This window comes from Natator depressus, chromosome 10 (assembly GCF_965152275.1).
Source record: "Natator depressus isolate rNatDep1 chromosome 10, rNatDep2.hap1, whole genome shotgun sequence".
NCBI classification, from domain to species: Eukaryota; Metazoa; Chordata; order Testudines; family Cheloniidae; genus Natator; species Natator depressus.
This window is the reverse complement of record NC_134243.1, coordinates 31,374,268-31,386,313: the sequence shown is the minus strand read 5'-3', so window position 1 is coordinate 31,386,313 and position 12,046 is coordinate 31,374,268. Positions and strand designations below refer to the sequence as shown.

General features: G+C 45.6%; 1 protein-coding gene across 7 annotated transcripts in view; it reads left to right on the top strand.

The window, feature by feature from the left end:
* Positions 1-12,046, top strand: part of NPRL3 (NPR3 like, GATOR1 complex subunit) — a 117,833-nt gene that overhangs the window by 37,006 nt on the left and 68,781 nt on the right. For all 7 annotated transcript variants that reach the window (XR_012641230.1, XM_074965618.1, XM_074965621.1 and 4 more), the window contains 2 exons: positions 5,461-5,598; positions 6,561-6,717. Coding sequence is in view for 6 of the 7 variants with exons in the window: in XM_074965618.1 (XP_074821719.1) it covers positions 5,461-5,598; positions 6,561-6,717 (295 nt within the window). In the remaining variant the exon portion in view is untranslated. The remainder of the gene's footprint in view (positions 1-5,460; positions 5,599-6,560; positions 6,718-12,046) is intronic.

Sequence of the window (12,046 nt, the reverse complement as noted above, 5' to 3'; positions counted from 1 at the left end):
ATACTCTAACTACTGAGCTATGCGATATTCTGATGTGGGCTTTGTGTGTATAAAAAGATCTTCTACACTTTCCACAGTATGCATGCGATGAAGTGAGCTGTAGCTCACGAAAGCTCATGCTCAAATAAATTGGTTAGTCTCTAAGGTGCCACAAGTACTCCTTTTCTTTTTGCGAATACAGACTAACACGGCTGTTACTCTGAAACCTGTCAATCTAGGCTGCTGAAGTTGTTCCACTGTGGATAAATACATAGCCATTGAAGCAGGGAGACTGAAGCCTAGGTCTCCCACCTCCCAGTGGGTGCCCTGACCGCTGGACTACAGAGTGTCTCTCTCATTCTCATTGGCTCATTCTCATTCTGCTCCCTACCCCCCCCCCCCCAGCACAGATTTAGGTGCTTGTTTGACAGAGGGGTGGGCCTTAGCACACACCCCTCTTGCCGGCATCTACCTTTGGCTAGCTTAGGCAGTTTTGGAATAGCTTGTTGGCTTTTGTGGATTGCATTCTTAGGTGTCTGTCCCTCCCTGTTCATTGTTCAGGGACCCATGGTACCTAACTCATCTTTATGGATCACAGTTTTTTTTTCTGGACACCTAAAAATTAGGTACTGTGACTCTTGATTTCCAGTGCCTAAGTCCCTTCATGGATCCCACCCTAATAATTTGTTCTGTGGAGTCCATTTTTATTTTCATGTTTCCTTTGAGCATTGTAAACGGTGTGAGTGAATATTATATCCAGAATACTGTTTGACTGTGCTGTATTTTAAGAGTTCACTCTCGATGGCTTGTTACCAAATGTATGTCAATTGTGGGTGAATCTGCTGGGTCTTCCTTAGCCAGGATAAACAAGTGTGTTTTAAATTTCATCCTTCAAGCCCAAGAAAAACCAGGGAGTTTGTAGTACTGTGGTGTAACTTTGGATGCCCTTTAAAGGCTTCTGGCTGCTGACTGGATGTGGGATTCAGGAATGTGTGAGAGTGGCTTCCAACTCTTAGTGGCTTCCATAGAAAAATCCATTACTTGTAAATTAAGCAAATTTGATATCTACCAGGTCTTCAAGTTCAGCCTGGGATCTGAGAGTAAAGCTGTGGTCTTTCTGCAGCTCAGATCATTACCAATAATGATTCTGGGGTGAGATTTAGCTAACGAGTTTGATGGTGCACAACACAGAACAGAATCCTGTTCTGCTCCACTACTTCTGTGTTATGGGGTGGCAAGAAGCTGCACTCTAGCTAAATCTGTAACATAGCTTCAGTTTAAAGCTGACTTTTCAGACTTCTGTAAACACTACATACAGTCAGATAAATTTGAAAATTGTTATGCGAATTCATGACTTGGGGTGGAATATTTGGTAATTTAGGCTATTGTTTACACAGCAATGTAAACTTAGGGATAGTGGGACTTGAGTTAGCTGATCTGTCGGGAACCCTGGGCTTGAGTGTCTACATTGCATTTTAACCCTAGGTTAAGAATTTTCTGACTCATGCTCAAACCTTGGGTTCTGGCGTCCCACACTGAAGTGCACAGACCCGAATCAAAGTAAAGGTATCCTGAAGTGTCTAGCGCCCCCCACCCCCACCCCATGTCGACACTGTAGCCCAGGGGTGGGCAAACTATGGCTCACGGGCTGGATCCGGCCCATGAGGGCTTTGGATCCAGCCAGTGGGATTGCCAACCCCATGGCGCCACGGGGCTACGGCAGGCTCCCTGCCTGCCCTGGCCCTACGCCACTCCCAGAAGTGGTCGGCACCATGTCCCTGCAGCCCCTAGGGAGGGGGGCAGAGGGCTCCTCATGCTGCCTTCGCCTGCAGGCACCGCCCCCTGCAGCTCCCATTGGCTGGGAATGGGGAACTGCGGCCAATGGGAGCTTTGGGGAGGTACCCGCAGGCGAGAGCAGTGCGTGGAGCCCTCTGCCCCTCCCTCCCCCAGGGGCCGCAGGGACATGGTGTCGGCCGCTTCTGGGAGCGGCGCAGGGCCAGGGCAGGCAAGGAGTCTGCCTTAGCTCTGCTGCACGCCACTGCCACCCCAGAGCCGTTCAAGGTAAGCGGTCCCGGGCCGGAGCCCGCATCCCAAATCCCTCCTGCAGCCCCTGCCCTGAGCCCCGTCCCGCACTCTGCACCCCCCTCCTGCACCCCAACCCCCTGCCCTGAGCCTCCTTGTACACCCCGCATCCCTCCTGCGCCCCAGCCCTTTGCTCTGAGCCCCTTCCTGCACACCACACCCACTCCCATACCCTGCACTCGCTTCTGTATCACTGCCCCAGCCCTACATTCATGGCCCTGCATGCAATTTCCCCACCCAGGTGTGGCCCTTGGGCCAAAAAGTTTGCCCACCCCTGCTGTAGCCTTAGAAACATGGTGCACTATGGGGAAACTCTTCTGCCCACCCTGTTTCCGAATGGTGGTGATGCTATTGATGGGACTCATGTGCCCATAAGGAGCATGTGAGCACATACGGCACATAATTAGCTCCTTTGGTGGCTGTCTCAGTAGAATGACTGCAATATGAAAAGGCTTTATACTGAACTGAGAATTGGGCTTGCCAGCTCTAGGCTGAGTCATACTGGCAGGAAAATGTCTATGTGCACCTGTTCAGAGAATAATTAGGAAATTTATTTAAATGAAACTTTGCAATGCTTAATTTTTAAAATGGGATTTTCAATGAAGGTGGTTTTGTTTTATTTTATTATATTTTTGTCTGTTTTGAAGATTGACATAAAATGAAGGTATCAGAGGGAAAAACACACACCCTCACAGCCCGGCCACTGCCAAGCAGTGAAGTGCACCCCAGGGCTTTGGGTGCAGTGTGGTGTTGTAATGCTTTTTGCACACAGATAAGGGGAAATTCTTGGGCTGTTTCTGTGTGAAACTTTTATTACTGGACTTGCTTCTGCTGAGATCTAGTGTCTGGCACAAAGAAAAAGCACAGTTCCAAAAACTACTAACAAAATTATTGGACTTTAATTCTCAATTCTCAGAGCCAGAAACCAATGTTCTTGTGTTCCTGTTTGTACACTTTTCACTGCAAATCTCTCTGCTGTACTGGTGTACAGTACCTCTGATTTTAAATGTTTAAACTTTAAAAAAAAAAGTGGCCAAAAATTTCAAAAATGTAATCTTTGGTATAAAATTTAAAACCACGGATGCTGAGCCGTAGGTTTTCAGTACAGCTGAAAGTCAGGCCACTTGGCTCTGAATGTAGTTAGGTAGCTGATTTTAAGGCACCCACTTTTGATTAATAGTGCTTCTGGCAATAAACTTCCCTCTCTGCTCTGCAGTGGCATCGTCAGCAGAGCAGCCTGCAAACCACTGGTTCCCGTTGGTCAAAAACCTGGCAACTAGCCAGCAGTCAGGAGATTAGTGTGACCCCTCTTTCACACTGGTTGGGTAAATGGAAGTTCTTTTTCTAATTTGGTTCTTTTCCACTCTGAAATGTGTTAGAGCAAATGATCAATTCCCAAAGGAGAGCCCTGGATTGGCAGAGGTGGTGCTCCATAGATGACATTTCCTTTTGGGTTGTCTGGAATTGAGACTTTGGCAAAGACTCTACAACTTTATTCCTAGTATTTGGTGTTTTCGAAAATCCAGGGGAAGTGGGACACTGCCTGCCCTTAAGCCAAGCCTCTTGAGGTTGATTAACTGCCTCTTTCTTGGCATGTGCAGTGCTTGGCTTTGTCAGTTTTTAACAACTTTGTTGGGGAGTGCGCTTTGAATACAGCTTGTCAGAGAAATCATTTAAATATAGAACCTTTTTGAAAATATTGTGTAATGTATTAAAAAACCAAAACCCTAAAAAATGCAATCCAGAGAGAACCGAGGTTTTTTGGTGACCTCTGTGGTTCTTAATCCAGATAGTCCTGCAGCTAGAGACAGTGTTTTAGGGGTCCATGTACTGAACTGATTTTCAGGCTCTGTTTTAGGAACTGTTTAATGTAAATGCTGATGTCACTGGTGTGGATGGGACATCAGCTTTTTTTATGTCCTCAGCCAGCACACCCAAGTCACGAGAAATGGCTTTTTGAGCAGGTATGTTTATAATACAGAGAGGGTGGGGTGTTTTACCCAAGTGTGCTTGTACTTGGGTGGTGGAGGAGGTAGTGAATGCCATAAAGATAAGGAGTAAATATGTCACTGTCTAAAAACAAGAACAAAGATCTGCTTGAGTGAAGCCGGCTGCCCCAAACTCCCTGCTTGCTGTGTGTCCTGCTTTCTAGAGGTAGTAAATAAAAGATACTTAAAGCTGCTTTCCAGCCAAACACTGGGATCAGACTTCATTATCATTCCTGAAGTGCATATTCTCTCCACTTCAATCCTGTTCTTTTGGGCAAGTTTAAAAGTTTAGTTTTAGCTGCTGTGCTTTCCTAGAATGAAGGAACTATTTAACAGCAACTTTCATGATTTCCTGTGACAAGCAGGAGCAGGTCAATGGGAAACACACCACCTAGGTAGAATCTGTGGAATCAGTGTTGTGGTGACATGTTGCTCTGTAATGCCTAAAGCGCAGTAAGGGAACTTCCCTCCCTCTTTATCATACAGTAAAATTATGATGGAAACATTGGGCCCAATTCATCATTGCCCCGTGTGCCATCCTCCAGTCCCACCATACCTCCCTTCGGAACACCCCCACCACAAGGCCTCTGCATCACATTTACAGGAGATCCTCCTCCCTCCCTGGTGCATTGGTGTGGGGTGAGGGCCAGCTGGAGGAGGGAGAGTGATTGGGGCATTCGTATGATTCTGTGACCATGCAACAGCCTATAAGAGACAAATTAAAGCAGGCCTTATGGACCAGAGCAGGGGTGGGCAGCTGGGGAGCAGGGTCTGGGGCTTTCCCTACTCTGGCACTGCAGCCGGGGGTGCTGGGTTGGGGGCTGGGGCATAGCCCCGCTCTGGGGCGCAGGCTCTGGGGGCTGCACCATGCAGCTCCTGGAAGCAGCTGCATGGCCCCGCTCCGGCGCTCTAGCAGGGTTGGGGGCTGCTCCACGCGTAGGAGCCAGAGAAGTGACATGCCTCTGCTTCTGGGATTCACTTGAGGTAAGCATTGCTCGGAGCCTGCACCCCTGAGCCTCTCTCCAAGCCCCAACCCCCTGCCCCAGCCCTGATCCCTCTCCCGCTCGCCAAACCCCTCAATCCCAGCACCCTCCTGCACCCCAAACCTCTCATCCCCAGCCCCACCGCAGAGCCCTCACTCCCTCCCGCACCCCTACCCCAATTTTGTGAGTGTTCATGGCCCGCCATACAATTTCTATTCCCTGATGTGGCCCTCAGGCCAAAACGTTTGTCCACCCCTGGACTAGAGTCAAATTGGTCCCTGGCAGCTGCTGAAAGGAGGGAGGTGCAGTCTCTCTTCTCTCTTGTTGTTCTGGCATCAGTACGGGTGAATCTGGCCCATCGCTTTTACTCAGGAGAGAGGCAGCAAATGCTGTATTTATTTTATTTTTTTATTTATTTTTTGTTTAAGTCTTTGCACTACAGGGGTGGTGAGATTGCACATCAACAACTGGCTTGAAGTGAGTTTCTGTCTGCCTCATAAAATCCATTATGTTGCAACAAGCTTTATACCTCCTGAAGCGATTGAAAGAAGCCTGAAAGCTATTAGGTAAATATACCCCGTTCTTCAGTGCCTGCATGTTCTTGTGCCTTTCTAGCACTAACATTTAACTTCTCTCCCTTTGTTCTGATTGACCCAAACACTTTACAGCCTTCCTGAGAAGTGTTACAGAAAATAATGAAGATTGACTATTTTCTTTGTGCTCCCAAATCTTGGAAATGGACTGTGTCTTTGTGGTGTGGTGTGAAAATTGGAGCCCATTTTGGTTCTCTAAGTGGTGGTAATGAGCTGAAACCAAGCTCTGCGCCCCAGCCTGTTCTCTTGTGCCAAGATCTTTTTTTCCAGGTATTTGTAGCACTGTTATTGACTGAACACACTCGGTGGCAATGCTGAGGTTTCAATGTAATGCAGCAGCCAGCTTCTGCATTGTTTACAGTTGAAAGATCTTGTCTTAGAGGTTATTGCAAGATATTCCCCATTCAAAGTGCCATCCTTAAAAGCAAACAGTTCATTTTAACCATATTCACGTTGAGGTGATTTCTTGTCCATATTACAGTTCCATGAAGTATCTAAATTCAGAAGGATTGGTATTTCCTGTAGGTTTTTTGGTCCCATTTTTGTTTCCCGCTGTTCTATGGAGGTTTAGCTGCAAAAGTCACCTGCTTCGTTACTTTCATTTTTAGTGCCCAGTTCTGATCAGCAGTGCACAGTGAGGTGTGTGCATTTCATCCCTGCTCCCTTGGGACCTCAATCTGTCCACCTGTCTGGTTAGCTTTTAGGCTTTCCAAATGGTGATAGAGGCTTAAGACTCTTTTTGACAGAAGGCAGCTTGTCTTGTGACATAAACAAGAATGAACTAACTGTGAACATAGTCCTTAGCTATAGCTATCACAGTATCAGATGGTCTATTTTGCCAGTAGCTTGACCACATGTTCCAGCTCTCTGCCATAGTGAGGTATCCTCATCCTTCAAGAAAGAAGCAATTACAGATGGCAATGTTCTTTCTACAGGCCTTACCATGCCTTATTACTACTGAATGATGAGAAATCGTTGCTTAATGAGCTCCCATTGGACTGTTCCCCGGCCCTGGTGAGAGTGATTAAAACTACCTCTGCTGTGAAGAATCTGCAGCAGTTGGCTCAGGATGCTGACCTGGCGTTACTACAGGTACAGCTGACCGTTTTAATTGAAGCTGGTTCAATTCATTAGGCATTTTCCTTCTTAGTGTCTGTGGTGTTTCTATAGTATCCTTTATATGTGCATAGAATGCTCAAAGGGCTAAAGTCTTAGCGCTAGGGAGAGGGTTGGAGAAGGCATCAGCCCTTCCTGGTGGAGGGAGAAGTTGGTCAGCCCTCGTGCTGTTAGCCAATTCAGAACGAACTTTAACTTGGCCTCTAGTAATTTAATCCCCTACTCTCTCTCTCACATTGCTCTTTACTTTGTAAGTGTACATTTTAAATGTTGGTGCAATCTAACCTTGCCCAGTCACAGAATATCTGTTACTGTTGCACCTGGGTCTGCTAATTCACAGTGCTGGATTTGGGTTTCCTCCTTTCTGAGAGAGCAGAAATGCTACTTGAGCATTGTGTAGCTATTCAACCCGCTATCTTATACATGTTGTGCTAACTCCCAAACACCACAATCAGATTGGGCTCCATTGTACAAGGTGCTGTACAAACACACAATAAATCAGTCCTTGCCCCAAAGAGCTGACTGTCTTAAAGGTAAAATGGTAAGATGGGACAAATAAGTGGGTTGGGGGTGAGGAGCAGGGGAGACAGTATAACAGGGTCAGTTCAGCAACACTCAATTCAGTTCAGTGTCTGGACCGTGGTTCGGTGGTGGCCTGGGTTTCCCACCCTGTGGGAAATGTCAGTTTATTCTTAAGTTGTGCTGCTGGGAGGAGAGAATATCTTAGCCCTGAAACAGGGGCTGCAACAGTACAAAAATGACAGGGTTTATACGCTAGAAACTGAAAAATGTCTAGCTGTCTGAGAGGCTGAATTTCTAATGTCATGTTTTCCTGCTTCTCCAACCTTCAGGGAATCTGGCTTGACAAGAATTGCCAGACCTGTGGTGCATATAGTCCAGAATCCTGTCTCTGACAGCAGCCAGACCAGATAGAATCATAGAAATGTCCAACTGGAAGGGACCTCAAGTCCCGCCCTCCTACTGAGGCAGAATACATAGACCATCCCTGTCTAACCTGCTCCCTTTATATTACCCAAAGCCCATTTTCTAGACCTCAAGAGCCAGGAAACGCTTCCCCCCCCCCCCCCCCCCGCACCCTCCTCCGGTCCCCCTACTAAGCTCACTAAGCTCCTTCCCCCATAGCTTGTTAACTTGATAGCTTTGTCTGCTGTGCATGTAAATGTATTTTCATTGTTCTTTGCCAGTTATCAAGCTAGTTAGGCAGGTAAATACACATTCCTTTGCGGAGGGCAGGCTGACTTTTTGCACCACCTCCCAAACACATTTTAAGAACACGTTTCCAGGACACGTATACGACTCTTTGTACATAACCTGTACGTACATCACACAGTGATTTTTGGGACCAGCATGTCACCAATTTACATATGATACATGACCACATAATACATATATATTATGACAAAAGTATGTCGAGGGGTAATGAGTGTGTCAGGTCTAATATGAATTACAATATGGAGGGGCCTCTGCCAGTTAGCACTGAGGGGCTGCAAGGGTCATACCTCCCCTCTTACAGTGCTGTAAGAAGGTCAGCCGTAGGCTGAACTGTAGGCAGTGGATCAGAATCCTCTTTCCTGGACAGGGATATACCACTATATTTTTCTTTCCCTTTTAATATGCACAATTTCCATGTATTCTTGGAACATCCTACACCACCTCAGCAGTTTGGAATTGGTGCCCTTGGTTCTGTGTAACCAAACTGATGGAGAGGGGTCAGTTAGAACCCTGAATTTTCTGTTAGAGAAAAGGCCTTACGTGCATGATAACGCCATACAATGGCATACCACTCTTTTCTATGACAGAGTAATTCTGTTTGGTGGGTGCCAATTTTTTTACTTCAGAAAGCAGTGGACTGCTTTTTGCTACTTTCCCCAGCTGCATTAGAACTGAATCTAAACCAATGTCTGATGCATTCATGTGCATTCTGTCAAAATCTGGACTGGCCACAACAGGCTTTTCTGATGAGATTTCCTTTATCAAAACTCTCTTGACAAGCTTTTGTCCACGCCACTCTGTTTGGCTTTGTCTTCCTGCAGAAGTCTGTGATAGCAGACATAATGTCAATGAACTCATGCATAAATCAGCAGTAATAGTTAACCATGCCTATGAAAGATTGGACCTGCTTTTTGGTCTGGGGCACAGGTCAGTTGTTAATAGCTTCTGCTTTCAAGGGATCAGGAGAGATTTGGCCACCATCTTACACAGTATCCCAAATAAGGAACCTTTATTGCTCATATTGTACATTTAAAGTCCTTCACAGTAAGACTTTCATCTCTGAGTTTTGAAAGTACAGCCCTCCAGTGTCTCTTGTGAAGTAACAAAGAGTAGCTGAACATCGCTATATTATCGTGTGAAGTCTCATAATCTGTTTAGGCTTGTCAACCAAGTGCTCTAAAAAGTGGCTCCTGCATTAATTAATCCAAAAGATAACATTTTGAACTCATGAAGTTTATACCCTATTAGTAATAAAAGTAGATTTCTTCTATGCATTGTTGTCCAAAGGAATCTGCCAATATCCTTTTACCAGATCAGTTGTGCTAAGAGATACTTTGGGCAAAGCAAAATATAACATTTTATCAATTCTGGGCATAGGATAGGCATCAGAAACTGTGACAATATGGCGTTTCCTATAATCAACACAAACCTTACAGTCTTATCTGTCTTAGGAACCAACACGGGAGATATCCAGGAACTGTCAGACTCTTTAATTACTCCCATACCCCAAAAAACAACAAGGAGTCTGGTGGCATCTTAAAGACTAAGAGATTTATTTGGGTATAAGCTTTTGTGGGTTTTTTACCCACGAAAGCTTATGCCCAAATAAATCTGTTAGTCTTTAAGGTGCCACCAGACTCCTTGGTTTTTTGTGGATACAGACTAACACGGCTACCCCCTGATACTTGATCCCATATTCTGAATACTCTGTGTTGCTTTATGAATTTGCTAGTGCACTTTCCCAGTGGTTCAGTATGCCCTGCTAGGTGCAGGTGGGGGATCCACAGAGTCTTGTGGACCATTTTGAGTCATCACTGGCATGTTAGAAAATATCTGCTTGTGTCTTTGCAGCCAAGATTTCTTCCCTCTCTGTCTGTTAGCTCTTTGCATATCTCAGTGCTTTCAAATGATGAGTCATTGGGGCATTCAGTCACCAGATCAATGAAGTGTCAAGTCTCAGACTCCCTTTCATCACAACAAAGCATATTCACAATCACTTCTGTATTGTGATAAGCTTTGTCTATTCACATGCACTGTCTGTGGGCAGCCTTGCTGTGGGTTTCATAGTAACAGCCGTGTTAGTCTGTATTCGCAAGAAGAAAAGGAGTACTTGTGGCACCTTAGAGACTAACCAATTTATTTGAGCATAAGCTTTCGTGAATACAGCTCACTTCATCGGATGCATCCGATGAAGTGAGCTGTAGCTCACGAAAGCTTATGCTCAGATAAATTGGTTAGTCTCTAAGGTGCCACAAGTACTCCTTTTCTTCTTGCTGTGGGGTCTTTTTACACTGTACATGACTTGATTTTTCTCTCTCCACAACCCTCCCATGAATTTTGCATTTTGCTCCCTTTTTACAGAGAGCAGTTTCAGTAGTATTACCAACCTCCCTCCTCAAAACAGCACAACTTCAAGCATTCTTATCATACTATGCTGTTTGTGTGGTCTGGCTATCGATGAGGTTAGTTTGAACCACGTCCAGCATGTCTTAACTCCTTTCTGAACTTCTGTACATATCCAGTCGCTGGTTCTCCTTCTGATTCTGTACCCATCTCCCAGAAGGGCCTGATAAGATCTAGGTGTCCTGTCACTTTTTTTTTCTCTTATACAGGAGATGAAATAGGGAAAACTCTGTGGACTCTTGGGGCACCTCCCTAAAGACAAATAACAGAGTAATTTTTCATCCCAAGCCCCTTGCCCTTTTGTTTGCATACATTCCCAGCATAGATTTCAGTGTCCCCTGTGAACCTTTCAACCAAACTGTTCGTCTCTGGGTGATATGGGGCAGCCTTCAGCTGTTTTAAATCACACATCCTCCACAATGCACTGAATATTTGGGATGTGAAATTTTACCCACAATCTGACAAAATCTCCTTAGGAAAACCTACTTGGCTGAAAATAGTGAAATGGGCTTTTGCCACTATATCAATCTCTATGTTAAAGCAACTGCTTCTGGATACCTAGTGGCATAATCCATTTTCAGCAGAATGTTTTCCCCTTTGGTTTTGCTGGGGCAAAGAGCTCACAATATTTGTTGGAACCCTAAGAATTGCCTCTTTAGTTGCAGATAAGTAAGTAACAAGTAAGGGTTGCAGGGGAGCTTTGTAAGACCATACTGGCCTCTTCTGGTCCTGGCACAAGTCACAAGACCTGCAATAGTCTCTCACCTCATTCTGAATATTTGGTCAATAAAAATTCCTTCTTATCTTTTCATAAGTCCTTTTAAGTCTGCAAGTGACCAGCAAAAGGACAATTGTGGGCTAACATCATTAGCTTCCTATTATGTTTAACTGGCACAAGTTGCTTATAAGGCATCTCAGAGCCTCTACAGGGCTTCCCTGTACAATCTTTCCTCTTCTTCAAAAAAACCCTTCCCCATTTCCCCTAGGTGGACTCCCCCCAGAGATTATTCTGATGGTGCTTTCTAAGGATGGGTCTTCTGTCTGCTCTGCTGCAAATTCCTGCCTGCTGCAGCTCTGAGAGCTGCTTCCTCCACTGGGAGTGGGTCCTCCTTCCTTGTCCCTGGAGACTGCTTCCCTCTTCTAAGCTGGGGTGGGATATCCCCTCATTCTTTAGCTGTTCCTCTGTCTTCACTGTTCCCTCCTGGGATCACAGAGCAATATTTCTGTCTACAATGGGTACCATATTTAACAGCCTTAGACATAGTAATACAGCATTACCTGAATGAACTCCTGCTGGAATGCAATCCAGCATGCCAACTTTTAAAATGCCTTCTATACCTTCCCATTCTAAGTGCACTTCTGCCAAAAGCACAGTTGTTTTAAATTTTCCCAAGGCCAAGAGTTCTATGCTTTCCCCATGCAGCATGCCAGTCTCCCTGACCAAAGAGATCTGGGCACCCAGCGTCTCTCCACTATAGGCATCCTCGATGATGCGCTGGAGAGGTTTGAATTGGGGGCTGAAGGTGACGCTAGTGGCGTTCTGTTACTTCCTTTGTTGGGCCTGTCCTGGAGTAGGTGACTTCTGGGTACTCTTCTGGCTCTGTCAATCTGTTTCTTCACTTCAGCAGGTGGTATTGTAGTTGTAAGAATGCTTGATAGAGATCTTGTA